This window comes from Triturus cristatus, chromosome 2_1 (genome assembly GCF_964204655.1).
Source record: "Triturus cristatus chromosome 2_1, aTriCri1.1, whole genome shotgun sequence".
NCBI lineage: Eukaryota > Metazoa > Chordata > Amphibia > Caudata > Salamandridae > Triturus > Triturus cristatus.
This window is the reverse complement of record NC_140581.1, coordinates 1,073,560,846-1,073,578,377: the sequence shown is the minus strand read 5'-3', so window position 1 is coordinate 1,073,578,377 and position 17,532 is coordinate 1,073,560,846. Positions and strand designations below refer to the sequence as shown.

General features: G+C 41.8%; 1 protein-coding gene across 3 annotated transcripts in view; it reads left to right on the top strand.

Annotated features, from left to right (window-relative positions):
- Positions 1–17,532, top strand: part of LOC146866371 (sodium/hydrogen exchanger 9B2-like) — a 293,445-nt gene that overhangs the window by 265,463 nt on the left and 10,450 nt on the right. For all 3 annotated transcript variants that reach the window (XM_085636169.1, XM_085636185.1, XM_085636178.1), the window contains exons 9-11: positions 1,125–1,274; positions 7,855–7,963; positions 14,020–14,156. In XM_085636169.1, the coding sequence (XP_085492295.1) occupies positions 1,125–1,274; positions 7,855–7,963; positions 14,020–14,156 (396 nt within the window). The remainder of the gene's footprint in view (positions 1–1,124; positions 1,275–7,854; positions 7,964–14,019; positions 14,157–17,532) is intronic.

The window sequence follows — 17,532 nt, the reverse complement described above, 5'->3', positions numbered from 1 at the left end:
TACTTACAATACAGGGACCACTATTCAGAGTACCAGTCATTAAAGCATTTATGGAAGGACTTAAGAGAGTTATTCCTCCCAGGTTGCCCCCGATCCTGTCCTGTAACCTTAATATAGTTCTCACTAGAACTTATGGAACTCCCTTTTGAACCTTTCCATTCATGCATGCCCTCTCCAATGTTAGTCTTGAAAGGTAGCATTCCTCATTTCGATCACTGCTTTGAGGCGTGCTAGCGAGATCCAAGCCCTGACATTGGCACTTATTTAACCATGGAGTCGATGTCCATGCACATTACCAGTCATGTGAGTAGTCACTATACCTAATGACTCGAAAGACTTCTTCGAAGAAAAACAAGCTGTACACATCCAAGCCCAATAATATATGACAGTATCAGAATGTGAATATAAAGCACTACATGCCATGAACAGATGCTTACAGAGTAAGTAACATTTTACTTACATGTGTGAAATGACATTTTGTATTCACCACGTGAATATATTTGATGACATTTGCTCACAACAGTATGATGTCATATTATTTCCGAAAAAATATGCTTGGAGATGCCTGCCTAAATAGGTTAACACCCACAAATCTTCCGGTTTAGAGGTACTTTTTGCAGACACATTCCCATCCTGATTCCAGTCACAGTTCTACTTTTGTCAAGAGCAAGAGAAAAACTTACTATTACAGATGGTAATCGCATGGGAACACCCCTACAATTGGTGGGAATTACTTTTTAAGTGCAAAAGTACTTTTTAATTATATGTGCATCATATTTACCAACTATGCGTAAATGTGTAGGTATTCCATTTATGTAAAATTCAAAACGTCTCAGCAGTACTTCTCAAATTCTCTGTGAATTAAAAAAAAGTAAAAAATGTACTCCAAACATAAGCATAAGGAAGTAAATGTTCAACTATTCTAAGAATCTTGTGATTATTAAAATTAGGATTTCAAATAACACTCCGAGTTATGTATATAGCATAAAGATGCTACAGACGTTATCAAAATGTACCTGTTCTTTTAAATGTTATATTGGCATATATAATATTGCTGTTGCAGCATTGTTAATATGCGCATTTGGTAAATGAAATTTCAAATCATTGTCTTTTTCATGTTATAGGGGAACCTTGTATGGAAGAGAGCTTACTTGATCTTGGGGCTGTCTGTGTTTGCTGTCTTTGGAAGCTTGTTCTTTGGTTTCCCTGGATCTGGAGGACTCTGCACGCTGGTCTTGGCCTTTCTTGCAGGAATGGGATGGTCCAGTCAAAAGGTAATGTTTGGAATATATTTAATCATCCCTGGCTGGACAGAAAAATATCTTTTGATAAAAACTTTTGGTTATATGTCAGAATATCATTGACAAAAATATCATCGGGTGTACATATTCTATTCAAAATATTGTTTACCAAAATACCATCCCATTGGGTGTAGATTTCATATCAACTCTTCTAGCGTGATATTTTTGTAAACAATAGTTAGCACCCAAAAGTTTTGTCAGACAATATTTATAACACGTCCCTCCATACTGGTACCTTATTCTTAGTAGTAGATTTAGGTGGCTTGAAACCTGGGTCATTTTCAGTCTGTGACCCTGATCTCAAGTTGCAGTGTCCTGAGGTGACAGTAAAATCTCATGCAATTTTGCCTTTACGGCTTGGTAAAATCATCCCAGTGCTGTGCAATTATTATTTGAACCCTGTGGAATGGGGCATTACCACGTGGGACTGAATTTTCCCATCGAAAACCAGTTGGAATTCACCATTCCATTTGGTTTTACACATACACCAGCACGAGCATGTGGGTGGGATGGGTAAGAGGGAGTGACACAGGGAGGGGCAATGTAAACATTTTTCTGTCATAGGGGAGCATTGTAGGTTTCCCACTGTTTAAAAAATAAAACATGGAATGAGACCTGTCTGCTGCTGCAGCCAAACCCTCGTGCAATTTTGGTGGTCAGAATTACTGTATGGACAAATCAGGTCAGGTTTCCCCACACCCGTTAAAGCATGTTGTGGAAAAATCTAACCACTCCTAATATAGCGAAGTGAAATTAGCAAATAAAAACATGCATTAATTTCACTCCGTCTAATTTGAAATGAGTACCTATGTGGAAATAGCCTCTATGAAGCTGAGTACCAAGCTCACAGAACATTTCCCCACACTCCATTGATAGTAGACACAAAAAAAGGACTTGGCGTGAGTTTTGAACAGTCTGTGTTCTGTATTTAAGGGGAATCCCCAGGGGGATGTCTTGGAAACAATTTGTATGTCTAGTCTGTGTGGTTCATACCAACATATTTCTGTCCCCATTCAGATGCAACACAAAAAATCAATATAATGTGCACATTTGTCTTATCACTTTCGGACCTTTTTCCCTATGTTGATCCGTTTGGAGGTTTTTAGTTGTCCAAACATATTGCAAATTGAAGTGTTGCCATAAACAAATTCAGAAAAAGCTTAAAAATTGATGAAAGCAGATTATTTTTATTGGTATAGAAATACTAAGTGCTTGCACTGCCTTTTAACAGTCTGTGTATGTTCAACTATCTCTGGTCTGGTTAAACAGTGTCTTTCTAGAGCTGAAACACAACCTTCAGTATCACACTAATATTTTAATTTTTCAATCATAAAGTGTTAAGGCCTTATTTATAGTTTGGTGGACTGGACACTCTGTCACAGACATGGCAGATGCCCGATTGTTGTATTACAAGTCAGTTATAGCCATTGGAGCTTTTAATAACGTTTTGATGGCTTACTCCAGCCACCAAACTCTACATAAAGCCATAAATCCTTAAAAAAAGTAACTTCTCTGTATCCAGTTTAGTCTTTCATCGACTTTCAAAAATAAAAACAGTCTGCAAAGCTTCACAGCTCTAAAGCTCTGACAAGATCATAGTTGCAGCAATTAAGTGCCTCAATTACTTACCAAAGTTGCTCTGAACCACAAAGAACTTACGCTGTAGGAGTTCAAGGTGGCCACCACCACTTGCCTTCATTTGCAAATCTTATGAGTCCGGTGACTCCATGGGACAAGTAGTCTTTCTTGGCTTCACTCATGTTCTTGCAGAACGCGCCCATCAGAGATTCCAGGCCTTTTTTCAGAGGACATCCATAGTCTGCATATATCACCACCCTTTTCTCCTTCTGAAGGTGCATACATTTAGACAGGAGTTTTCAGTCTCTTGGCGCCTCCTTGCAAGATGAGCCCATGGAGGTAATTGCAGGCTATCAATCATGGCACTTGGTAGTTGGATTCAATTTTGTATCTCACCACATTAGCAGCCAGTGAGGATCATGGAACAAATGTGCAGTCTATTTGCCTGTAACTCAGAAATGAATTGAAGGAACTAGCAGCTATCCAAGCGATGTATTATAAACGTTATGTTCAGCTACAAATAATAGGCAATACGTCAGGTAGGATCGAGATAGCCAGAGGGACGCGACAAGGATGCCCTTGCTCCCCAATTTTATTCGCCTTATATATAGATCCATTCATCACGCAAATTGTACATAATCAAGCAATTAAACCTGTAACCACTATGGGATTTGAAACTAAGATCCTAGCGTATGCGGACGATGTTGCAATAATAACATCAGAGCTGGTGGTGCCGGTTAGGAAAATAGAAAGGATGGCGGAGGGTTTTGGTAAGAAATCGGGCTATCTACGGAATAAGGGAAAAACCCAAATTATCTGCTTTTCCCAGTGCCAGTTACAAGATCCCCAAAAAAGCAAAGAGGCTACGTATCTTGGGGTAAACATTACAAGTCGTCTGGATACTCAATGGGCGGCCAATATAGACCCTGTAATAGATAAAATATATGCTGAACTTAAACAATTAGATAAATTGCATCTTACAACAATAGATAGAATTAACTTAAAAAAATGAAAATGTTTCCCAAAGTATTGTATCTGCTCCGGGCGATACCACTGGAACTGGCAGAAGATAGGATAAATAAAATTAATGTCTTGTTTGTCAATTTCATCTGGGGCTATCAGAAAACACGGCGTGCATTGAACTTTATGACCCTACCAAGAGAGCGGGGTGGATGGGAAGCCCCAAATATTTTATTTTATTATTGGGCTATCGCTCTGCAACAGATGGGTAGTTTAGTTCTACCTGGGAAAGGCAGAACCGAGGCCACAGGTTTACCTACGATATATCAGCTATCCATTGAAAACAATGCAGAAGGGCTTTTTTTGAGTCAGCTTGAACCAAGCTATTATAAGAAAACACGGTTCAAGTTAACAAGGGGGCTGGAAGGTTTGGAAGAAGGTTAGTAAGATCTTGAAGATCCCCAGACAGAATAGATACGCCCCTTTGTGCCGATCAGCTGCATTTCCAGAAGCAATTTAAGATGGCATGGCTAGGAGCTGGGAAAAGGCCGGCATAAATAGCGTGGCAGATCTACTTCATAACAATAAGTATATCTCATTTGCAGAGCTTGTGCAGAGTTCTGGAGTTAAGAATAGTACACAGTATAAATATATGCAGGTGCATAGGTTTTTAAAAAACCTCCTCCAGGAGCCTAACAATTTGGAGAAAATCCCATTGCTTGAAATCATCAAGTGACATGATAGTAGGATAAGGGAATACTATCAGGAGCTAATTAAGACTCTCCCAGACGACATGGAAAAAACAGAAACAAAATGGGTAGAAAAACTGGGGGATGGGGCTATCGATCTGGTCATGTCAATCGAATTAGGAGCAAAAATCTTTGTCAGCTAATCTGGTTTACCTGACTTTCTTCTTTCTTCAATAAAAAAAAGAAGGAACAAGGATGACAATCGCAGTAACCCATGAATCCTCAACAATTGTAGTAGCTAAATATTAGAGTATACCTTGGAGAATGTAGTGGGGGTGGAGGGAATGGGGGAATTGCAGGGAAGTTCAGTATCAATTTTAGTGTTTGAAGTGATAAATGTCCCTCTTCATTTGTTGAATTTCCCAAAAATGAACATAACCTGTAACACTAATTTTAGAAAGTGCTTGGACAGAAAACCCTGAACTTGGTACTTCTATTAAAGGGCTAGGCCCAGTTTACATACTACTCTAGAAGCTCCCTTATCTACTTTTAGTTTTTTGTGAATGTAAGTAGGTACAAACAACTTATCACCTAGTCTCTTTTGTTTATTTTAAAACCAGAGTCCTAATGCAAATTATTTTATAGAGATCTGAAACTCAGCTCTATTATTTCTTATTGAAATAAGGGCTAGGGCATGGGAGGATTTGAGATGGCGGGGAAGCTAAAGAACTATATCGCTTTCTGAAGGGTTGTAAATCAATCAAGACAGACCGCAGAGTGAAATCATCATTCCAGTTACGGCATAGGTTAATGATAAACCAGTCTTTGTTTATGAGGCCGCTTTCCTTTTAAGTGAGTCTGTTGGTATTAAAGATGTGAAACTGGCCATTGAAAGCAGCCTCTCAGAAAAAGTACCCAGCCCGGATGGAATCCCGGTGGATTTGTTCAAAGATAACTCCTCGTTCTGGGCCCCTACTGTTACTAAAGTTTTAAATGCTGCCATATAAGGCCCATTGGTACCAGTGTTGCAGGAGGCAGTTATGTTATGTTATAGGAACTTGCAGAGCACATGGCTGCCGAAAGGCTTCCCAGCACTAGGCTTCAAACACGGTGCAGACAACAATAGGGGGGATTAGCAGAACCGGTGAAACATCCAGGTCTTCAACTTTTTCCTGAAGATAGATTCTATATCTAGGAATCTGAGTTCCCATGGTAATTGTCGTCCCAATATTTAAAAAGGGGGACAAATCTCAGCCCAGCTGTTATAATCCCATCTCTTTTTTGGACAGTACTTTTAAAATGTTGGGAAGGGTGGAATTGTCAAAGCTTGAAGAATGGGCATATGAGAACGGGGTCCTGTCTGACATGCAGCTAGAGTTTCTTACAGGTGTTGGTACGATACATCAAAGCCTTAATCTGTACCTTGTTACGCAGAAATCCGTTAGTGTTCAGAAAGAAGCTATGCACTTATCCTTCATGTATTTCATATGTGCCTTTGATTCAGTTAAACGGCACAAATTATGGAACATCGTGGAAGGCAGGGAGTGCGAAAGGGCCATTGTTGACTTGCTGCGCAGGTTACACTGTGAAACATCTGCCAAGATTCATCACAGCTCCGATAGCGATTTATCTCCAAAAATCAATTCCTCGGTTGGAGTACGCCACTCTTGTGTCCTTACACCTTTCCTATTTTTACTTTACATTAACGGTTTGGAAGACTTCCTGAGTTAAAATGGCAAAGATTTGGACAAATTAGGCCCTCGCCCTGCCACAGTCCTTTTATATGCGGATAAAGCGGTTCTGTTGGCTAGAACGCAAATGGGCTGCAGATACTTTTGAGAGCTTTTAATACCTTTGTGGTTGACCTGGACCTGAGAACTGACCGTGTAAAATCTTTTATTATGAAATGTGGACCTAGATTCTCTAAGTACTGCAAAATTACAATTTCAGGAATGAGGTGGCCAAAGTTTCCAAGTTTACTTATTTAGGAATCCCGTTGGATGTAGCTTTTAATTGGAATTTTTTGTTAAAAATTAGATCACTTCAATTCCAAAGAACGGTTGATGTGTGTTTTGCTTCGCAAGGAGACTTGGTCACAAACCAGTTAAGGAATTATTTTACTTCTATAAAGTACACAGATGTTAGCATCTTATAAAAGATTGAAAATAGCTTCATTTGTAGGCTCCTGGAAGTTCCACAGTCCTCACCAACTATTTGCTGTTATGCTGAGGTGGAAATGGGTCTCGTTAAAGATTTCATCAAATACCAACCACTGCTATTAATGGCTTAGAGCCTGGAGGAAACCAGAAGCACACCTCACAAAAGCTCTTACTGGATTGTCTTGTCTTAGATAATGCCAGAAGAATTCCATGACTAACATACATTAGGCACATTACTACTGAGCTAGGTATACTAAAAGTATATTCAAATCCTCAGAGCTCTCTACACCTAGCTTTTGAGCAGGTTAAAGCTTTGTATTTTTAAAAATGTTTTAACATGCATTGGGCTGAAGTGCAGGTTAGGGATCCGGGTTTATCACAATGGAACACTATTGTGAGTCCTGCCCCGTAGGCATACCTCCAACTTATCTCGAACAAATGGTTTAGGTTCCGCCTTACGAGAATTCGTTTTAACCTTGTCCACTTTTTAGTGACATTTCCCGTTCAGGGCATGTGGTTCCTATCCCTTCCCCCATGCCCTTTTGATGGCTTATCCAAGCAGAGACAACGCACTTTATCATCTTCTATAGACTTTCCATAACTCCTGGAAAACACTTCCTCGTTCTTTCCTTGCAAAGTTTTCATACAAGTTCGCACAAGACACCTTTTACTTAATACAGCAATTAGGTACCACAGAGTTGAGTAATGCTGTGCAAACTTTTTATTACATACTGTTTATGGACCAGGAAGAGATATTGATGTGATGATGATCAGTTATGTTTTACTAGAGTTTTTAACCCTGTGATATTGTTTTGGATTTTGTATTTAAATTGTAACTTTTTTATAGTACATTGTTGGCTTTTATGTATTGCTTGTGCACTTTTATGGTTGTTTACACAGCCAAATAAAGTTTGATTTGACTTGACTTTGATTAATTTAAGCTTTCCTTTCATCGCCTTCTTGTTTGTTGAATGATTTGACAAGCAGCACAGGGATAAAATTCAGAAAGAAATATCACAGTGATGAGAACAAATCAGCAGCACTTGGACAGAATTTCAGAAAGAAATATCACAGGAATGAGAACAAATCATATGTTGTTAGTGATCAGTCAAAATTGTGCTATTCATGTGTAAATATCAATAGGTTGTTTTATTTTTGTCTTTACAGGTTGAGGTGGAAGGCATTGTTGCAGTTGCATGGGATATTTTTCAGCCCCTGCTTTTTGGTTTGATTGGTGCGGAGATATCTGTTACAGCTCTGAGGCCTGACACTGTAGGTAAGAAATATCTGGATTGGCAGATACAGCAAATTGTATCTTGAGTCTATATCTACATCTGTGATTTACCACCCCATGTATAAAGGCATACAGCTGAAGTTACGTTGATTGTCTAGGAGTTCTGGTTACTAAAGGTGCTTAACGAGGCTTAACCTCTTTTTCTAGTTAGCAATAATATATTTGGTGTCCCAAAAGTCATCTTCTCTGTGGTTTGCTTGTGTTTGGTGGCTAAGCGACATTTTTCTGTGTTTTCTCATGTAACTGCATCTCACCATGCATTTTTGTGCAGTGCATTTCCATTCCTCTCAATGTTGCCTGAGCTGGTGAAAGAATTTGTCGGTTCTCTTTCTGGACCTCCATTCCAAACCATTGTGTTAACCTCCCAATTTGTAGAATGCTGCTGCCTTCTTGTCCGTGTGATATATATTCCTACAGTGTTGGTTTTTTTTCCACAGGCTTACTGTACAGGGTGGTGTATTTTGTGGAAACACTTTGGAGTCAACATGTATGACTGAGTATTTCTGGCAAATGTCTATAAGTTTCAAATAGACCTTTACAAAAGGTCTGATTTAAACTTTTCTTAAAACTAACATTTTGCTAATGATTGACTTTGACGGACATATCCCCATTGCAGGGACATGTTGTTGCGTAAAGATTCGGGCATGCTGGTTAAGGGTTTTCCATTTGGAAGATCACAAATTGAACCTGTAATGTATGATCTTTAAGGCCGCTGAGGATAACATGGAGCCTGATTATTAAAAAATGTGTGGGTTTAGTGGATATCTTTAAATGGCAGAGAATAATTCCTAGCCAGTGTGTGAAGTGATCTTAAGAGAGATTTCACTGGCCCAATAAAATACAGTTGTGAAATGCTGCTGTGGATGCATTGGGCACCTCTGTAGGGATCGCTGAAACATGCAAGGCCAGTATTGGGTCACTGTTGCTCTGACATATCTCAGACTGGAGCTCTTCACATACTCTGTGAACTAGGCGCTAAAGAAGTAGAAAAGCTATCCAGCCCTTAATAAAAGACAGTAGTGAAATGCACATGTGGATGCATTGTGCATCTGTGTAGGGGTGGCTGATACATGCATGGCAATTGTTGGCCACTGTTGCTCGGACATATCCCAGCCTAGGGGCTTTTTACATCCTCTATGAACTAGGAGCTGAAGAAATAGAAGAACTGTCCACCCCTACTACATCCTATTTAGGATAGGCCAACATATGGAGTTGATAGGGGGCCTGACCATTCTACACCTCTACTCTTGCAAGGAAGTCTCAAAACAGTCCTGGATACTGTGCATCATAGGGTTTGAGTTCAGGTAAAGACTGCCTTTTTCTTGTGCCCTCCCTTGCCATCATTCAGTATTCCCCACCCTCTTGCTGCTGGTGAAGAAGGTGCATCTCACTCAGCATCACTAAAACAGATTCCTATACCAAAGCTCAGCCTGGCCTTTACTCCACATTGATCACTGTTGGCAGCTGAAAGGGTGAACTGGTTTAGGGGGGAGGGTGGGGGAGTCAAATAACCTGGACCTACATTAAGTAGATGTCAAATTTAGGTTGGTGACTGTGGCACAAAAACTGTGCTTTCTATGGATGGCAGTTTGCTCACTGCCTGTTTCCATATTCTTGTATGGCATCACATAAGAGAGATGTATTTGATTTGTGGCGGATGGGCCAGTAAGACATTATCAATATAAAGATGATGTATGTGGGGGAGTGTAGTTAGGGTCAAAATTGCCTTGATGGTACGAAGGGGCAGAGGATTATTATCAAAGGAGCATCTGATATGACAAGACTGGGCGTTTTGATACTGGGGGGAGCGGGTCTAATGATATTGCCTCCTTAAGTAACAACACTATGATGGGGAAAGTCAGGAAGATTGCAACTTGGAATGCCAGTGGTCTCTATACCTACTTCAAGCGCTACGGAATTCTCGAGTATTTAACGGGATAAGGTATAGCAATAGGGATGTTACAGGTGACCAACTTAGTAATGGAGAATGTAGAAAAAGCATGCTTAAATGCTGCAGCCAGACATATGGTACGTCTTATTCTAACTTTGCCAGAAGGGTTTGACTAGGGTGATCACTGGTGTCCCATTACAAATGCACGATGTGAAGGCAGATTTCAAAGGAGGGTATGTAATGTTTATGATCTATTGGATGAAAAATGTACCTATAGAAAATGTATATGCCAAATGTCGATGAGAAACACTTTTTCAGAGAGGTACTGTAGGGAGTGCAGTTACCCCCCAACAACATTAAAAAAAAACATTGTCTCCTGGGTCATTAAATTCATGACCCCAGGAGAACTTACCATATTTTTTAAAGCAGCTTTATGCTCTTCAGGCTCTTAAGCTGGAGTGCAAGGCCATCTTCTGGCTGTTTTTATGATTGAATGTTGTCGGCTGAAGAATGTTAAAAGAAAGACTCAGAGACCTGTTGGTTTTATTTTAAAAAAATCATCTCTGAGTCTTTCTTTTAACATTTTTCAGACTACAAAATGCAATCGTAAGAAATGTTAAAAGAAAGACTCACAGAAATGTGAATTTTTTAAAATTAAAACTTCAACGTTTTTATAAAATTACTATTATTAAACAATGCATTGTGTGAATTACTGAAATATCTATTTGATTAAAATATTGGTGATTTTTGGAGTTAGATTATAGAACTGCTTTATATGTATATATTGATAGGCTTACCCTTTCATAAAGCCAATAGGCCCGCTTTTTAGGTTTTGGTGTTGTGACACTTTGACAAAGTGAGTAAGGTTGCTTGAGCGGCCAGGACCTGCAAGACCATCTGCACGCTGCGCATGCCAGAAGGCATGGCAGGGGTTGGCTGTTTGGAAGTCGCTCGACACAGGCCCAGAGGCCACGTCAGCATGAAAAAACTTGGAAATTCGCTGAAAATAAACAAAGCTTAAATTAACGTTATAGTTAGGAATTGTGTATTTATATCTTACTTAACGTTTAAGTTGACAATTTCAGTGACAGTATTTTAAAGTAAATAAAAAACACTGAAGTTCCCCAGGTATAATTATCTGTGGTTACTATAACTCATGCCCTAAAGTAACTATATCTCATGACATATTCTATGATGCCATTGATGACATCACTGGAACATCTTAAATGACATAATTGATGACAGCACTGTGCACTGCCAAATCAACCTGGTAAAATAACCCCTTTGCCAGGCACAAACTGCCATTTTTAATACAGATAAGTAATCCCTAAGGTAGGCCCTAAACAGCTGATCGGGCAGGGCGCATTGTATTTAAAAAATTGGACATGTACTTTTAAGTTTTGCATGTCCCGGTAGTGGAAAAACGACTAAATTTGATTTTCACTACTGTGAGACCTGTATCTCTCATAGGGTAACATTAGATTACCTTACCACTTTTAATATGTGATAACTTTTGTTTAGAAACAGGTAGAAATATCATGTTTGGCCTCTAAAGAATTCTAATTTAAAAACCTCCTTAATTGTAAAGTCGGATCTTAAATCACAATTCTGAAAATGCTTCTTTTAGAAATTTGGCATTTTCTTGTCCTAAACATTTGGTGCCTGTGTCCTGGAACTAGGTGTGGCTGGTAGTTGGTCTTTTTGTATTCCTCCCAGACAGTGTAACAAAGGGGGAGTAGGTGCTGGTAGGATGGGCCATCCTGCCAGGATGGGAGCGGTGGAGCTTTTCCCTGCCACACTTATATCTCTTAGGAGCTGTTACAGCACACTCTCACAGAACCTCACACTAGCCCTTTGTCACCCTTGGAGTCTGGGCATGGAGAAGGGAAATTGCAAAATCGGGGAACTCCAGAAGTTTATCCCACTTCAAACTGCCATCAGAAATAAAAATAGGACACTCAGACCCACTTTACAGTATATTCCTGGACCTAATGCACAGAAGAAGGATTTCCTTGTTGCCAGAGGACTACCCTGCTACTTGAGGCCTGCCCTGCTTTCTGAGAAGGAAGACTGGACCTGCTCCCTTCAACCCAGGCAGAGTGACTCCAAGGATCAGGTGGGTACCATCCTGTTCTGAGCTACAAAGACACAACAATCTCCACAGTACTCCCTGCAACTTCCCAGCTGAAATGCTGCACTGGACCTGCAACTAGACCTGCCTGAGCTCTGCTTGTCTCTGCTAGAGTTAGTCCCTTATCCAAAGTAGGTGCCTCCCCAGGTCCTGGGCCCTTGGCTGTTATCATAGTGCACTCCTCTGAAGACAAAGGAGAAATTCTGAAGGTTTGGGCTCTTTGCGACCACAAACGGGTGCATTTGTGCAGAAATTTTTGTTGTCTGCAATGACCATCATCCCTAAACTCCACAGGACCCAACACTTCACACTACAGCGACCGCCAGCAATAACCGGTACCGCAATATCTGTACTTTGCGCTACGGCGACGACAGCTCGCGGTGACCACCATCGTGAAGCTCATGTACTGACCATCTGCCACGCCCAACAAGATCTTCACAAAACAGTAATCACCATCTGCGATGCCAGGCCTGCTCTTCGCGCTACAGGGCCGAACGTCCGCCACGAACTAGACTGTTCGCACTGGACTTTGAGAAGGTAACTTTTTAGTGAAACTAACCTGGTACCTGTATACAACCCACACTCCTTCGCGTTCGGCCTGAACTTGTGACTTTCCCCTGGTCTAGTATGACAAGTGGTGCTTTGTGCTTTTGGAGAGGGGACAGTAGCACTGCTAAGTCAGAGAGAGGCAAGAGATGACGCTTTTCAATTCAGACCAAGTCAAAGCTTAACATCTGAGCAGTCAGAATGTGATTCTGCAAGAAACACCCAATCAACATTGTGAACTATAGATGCACGGATGTGAGGTCTCTGTAAGAACCTGTGAGAGGCACTCCTGAGGTAGGCCATCACTGTTGTTCCCCTGCACTTTGCAGGGGTGAAGTCATCAAGTGACGTTTGATTCTGCGAAAGTCACCACTTGAGGTGGCCTGTCACTGTTCTGTATCCCTGCACCCCGCAGACTGAGACCCATGTTGACCTGGCAAGAGGCATCCTCTGGGTGACCTGTCACCCTGTGCATCCTAACTTGAGCTGTACCAGCGAGCCTGCAACCCCACAACGACTGCAGCCTGGAAACACTTCCCCCCCTGAACGTCTGTGATTGTAAGGCCAACATGGCTCACCACCTGCTGTACTCTGCATCTTCACCCCCATACAGAATGAGCCCCCGCGTGTTCACACCATGCAATGATCCCTTCGATCCCCTTGGCCTTGGTGCCACTACACCTGCTGCATTATTTATAGCTGCACCCTTGGCCAGCATTTGCATTTTTACTTTGTGTTTCATTGCATGTAAGGTATGATTGAATGTTTATAAGTGCATTTATAATTTTCTATAATTTAGGGTCTTCTATTGCCTTAACCATTGCTTTTCAGTGACAGATACGTGAAAATAAATTTTGTGCACTATTCGTCTAATAATTCTTTTTTCTCTGATTTTAATATGGATAAATATCTATGTGTAAGTTAAGCATATCTGTGTTGTTTCCCGAGATAACAGAATTTAGATGGAAGCGATAACTGCAATTACTATCCCCACTGGAATTAAGAGTCCGCTAGTATCAAGGGTCTTAGCAACTTATTTGCTTATGCTAAGTAGCCCCAACCTATTTTTCAGTACTTCCCCACTTTCCAAGTTCAGTAGAGGGCATCTTTGGTGTCCTGTGCTGGTTCCAGACCTGTGTGCATGTGCAGTTTCGCAGGTCGTTTCCAGGACCCATTGGGCGAGAGACAGTATATCCCACTGTTCACGCTGACCATCTTGCCTTGATGCACTTGCTCTTCAGGCCGAGTTTTAAGCCCCATCAATAATTTGGTGGGCCTGACACCTATGCCTCTTGGTAAAGACCACCTCTTTTGTAATGGAAAGCCTTCCACAGGTCTAATTTATGGAAGCAAGAAACTTCATACTTTTAAGTAATCTGTTGATCTGGATCCTCCCCTTATTTTGTTTCAATAACATATTTTCTCAGCTTTTTGTAAGTAACTGTTTCTTCATTTTTTATCTTGTTACAGGGCTTTGTGTTGCCACATTGTGCATTGCATTGGCCATCAGAATTTTTGCAACATTTTTCATGGTGTGTTGTGCTGGCTTTAACCTCAGAGAGAAAATATTTATTTCGCTCGCCTGGATGCCAAAAGCCACCGTACAGGTAAAGTATGCCATAAGAGACCGGACCACTTTCATCAGTTGCTTTTAAATCCTGTATCGTGCTATTCAAGAATATAATCTACTTTGTAGAGGTTGTTGTTCCAAATATTTGTTAGAAGTTGTCTCTGAAGTTGTCTTCTGCTGTTGATTCTTGTGATGTGCCAGATAGCCGACAGACTGGTCGTTTACAAATTGTAAGTTGATTGAAAACCCAGAGCTTGTAATCAAATGTCCATTGTCACCAGGAAACCAAACTAACTGTTGGGGCTTCTTTGAATGTTCGGATCAATTCAAGCAAAGATACAGAATATGGAGACCTGATTCACTAAAAAGTAACAAATCTCCTCCTTTATTTTCCTTCTGGATTTGGAATATATTTCTATTTTTTGGCAGTGCGCAAACATCTCTGGGTGTAATTTCCAGGAGTATTCCTACAGGCTAAGGTTTACTCATGTACATTTTCCACTACAAGGAAAACCTGAATGAGCAAGTCCAGCGTATTGTTATTTTGCTATTTTTCTTCACAGGGATATTGTTTTCACTTTTCTTGAGGCCCTCATAGAATTTGGGAGAAGTCCCCTACAGACTGGCACGCCGCAAAAAGTGTGAGTGCCCAAAGTCACACATTTGTGGGTCAACTGTACATTTTTACATGCACCACTTTTTTGGAACCTAACCCTGAAATGCCAGGGATCTACCATCTTAAGTGCTCTTTACAGTTCTAAAATACACAGATTTTTAGAATCCAGCTGAATTGCAGAGGGCTATTATTGCAGATGCAACTTACACATGGATTTGTAGATCATTTGTAAATCTGGCCTGTAATACATAGAGCACAATGTATTCGTCACAAGCAAGAGACATGTGGTGAATCTGGAAGCTGACATGACTTTGTGTTGTCTTGATGTAAAGAATACAGTTGCAGTACAGTTATATACCATAAGGCCCATGAACTGACCCGAACTATAATGCTACATTGAGCAATATGTTGTACGATCTTGAACCCCACAACATTTCTAGGAATGCAAGGACGAACTGTGGATGAAATCCAAGAGGGATTTTGCTTCAAAATCGATCAGGCTCAACAATGCAAGGCAAAGTAGTCCTCAGCCTTTTCCCCTTTTGTAGTGCTCCTACAAGAAAAATGGCACAGAAGGGAGCTCTGCACATGATCAATTCAGGAACTTTACCCCATTGCACAGCCTCACACCAAACAAACATCCACTAGTTTGGAGTGTAAGGCTCAGTAAAGATATACAGCACACGGTTATCACTGTTCTGCACTACATTGCCTCTTCGTACTTTCTTTTGCATACCTGCATCACTGTCCCCAACCTTGAAGGGAAGGTCATCGATCTGTGCGTCTAGCACTCCTAACCCTGCAGAGCAGTTCTATAAACTCTTGTCGACAGCCATATGCACTGGTGTCCACAGGCACGCACTCTGCATCGTTAGCCGGCTCCCCACCAATCTGACATAATGTGTAAGTCTTTGTTATCTCTGGACATTCATGGTTAAAACAGAGGTAGGGCACTGTTTGCTTTTTGCTCTTTGTTCTCCAGCCCACTGACTGACTAATAACAGTCCAAGCCTACCTCTGCCTACTTTATCTGCAAACTCAATGTAAATTTTGGGTGCCTTCATTTTACTCCCCAGAGGTGAAACTACTTAATACTATATGAAAGATGAAAGAGTGAGATGTATGTATGTGGTATTTCTGTAACACAAACCCAACCATAAGGCAACGGAGTGATGCACATGGTCAAAGACAAACATAAAGTCAACGAGTAGGAGGAGAGGATGCTGGGTTGAGGATGGTTACTGCAATGTGATGTAGTGTTCCTTAAAAAGATGCATCTTCAACTCTTTCTTAAATTGGAGCTGCATTGGGGTGGTCCTGACGAATAATGGGTTGTTGTTCCAGATCCTGGGAGCATAGATGGACAATTCCTGTTGTCTTGTTTTTTCTTATATACACTTCTTAATCTGATGGTGTCTTGACTGTTGGTGTTGCGATAGCAACCAGAGACAATGCAAGATAAGATTGGTTCTGGTTCTGATAGCTTTGTAAATGATGCATCTAGTTTTGAAAATAATGTGGGCATATTGGTGAATCTCGATGCTGTTATCTGTGAGTACAGCACCAAACGGCTCCATGTACAGGGTGAAGATGACCAGACACAGTATGGAGTTCTGGAGGACTCCACAGGTGATGGGTAACTTTTATTACACGGACGTGCCCTGGTGAATAAACCGGTGTTGTTAGGAAAGGTAGGCAGAGAACCAGTGACCGGTCTTGTCAGTGAATCCCATCAAGACTCCGGGGAGGGGGGAGGGGGGGCTTACCAAGATGGTCACCAGGAAGTAGCTTTTGCAAACAGCCCGACACCCGCTGGAGTGGGCACTGTATCTTCCGAGGGCTGAGCCATGGAACTAGGAGGTGCCTGGGCGGCTGCGAGTACGCCTAACTGGATTTTCCATGAGCACTGTGAGCGGCGTTTGAAGAGCTGTTGCAGGAACGCAGTGGTGAGGCCTGTGATCCCCACAGAATATGTTTGCAAGAGCGGGTTCTCTGGCTGCTTTTGGAAGGGGGCCTGGAGGTTGCCACCGCCTGCAAGGCTTTGGATTGGATTTCTGTTTGTGGTGGACTGGGCAGCCCCACTCCCGAATGTGGGAATCGGCAGGTGGCACCAGAGTCCGCGCTTTGGCCCTGTTGCTCTGGGGCATGTCGACGCTTCCTCCGGGGGTCTCCCTCCCGGGGTGTTGCAAGTGTGGTGGGAGTTCAGTGGCAGTGATGACCCTGCTATTGAGATCTCTGTGTAGGATAGCTTGATGCAGAGACCTAAGGATTGTAACAGCTGGGGACTAACCTAACCTCGCCTGGTGGAACTGGGGAACTGCCATGGAGGGCCGCCCTTTGACCGCTGCCACATAGTGGGTTTTGGTGCATGTAGCTGGACCTGTGGAGTCCCTTACTGGTGAACAACTGAGAAAGAGCGTGGGTGAGCAACAGGAGGTACGGAGTGCTGTGAGCCAGATCACCCCCCCACCCCTTCTCCTTTGGGTACTATGGCGCAATGGGGAAGGACAGGCAGTAACTGGGGCACAGCAGACCAAGATGGACCAGTTCACAGCCCTTGGGGTGACTGTGAGTGGAGATCCTCTCCAAGAGGATCCAGCGGAAGACCGCGAGTGGCTGCAAGTTCCACATGCGCTCAAATCCTGGCTGCAATAAAGGTGCCCAGCATAGCGGTACAGGCCAAGATAGATGCAGTCTCTTTGGACATTATTCTGCTGCTCATCAACTTATGTAAAGTGGCGGAACGGGCATTGATCATGGAACAGGATGTGACCAAACTCAAGGAAGAGGTCAGTGC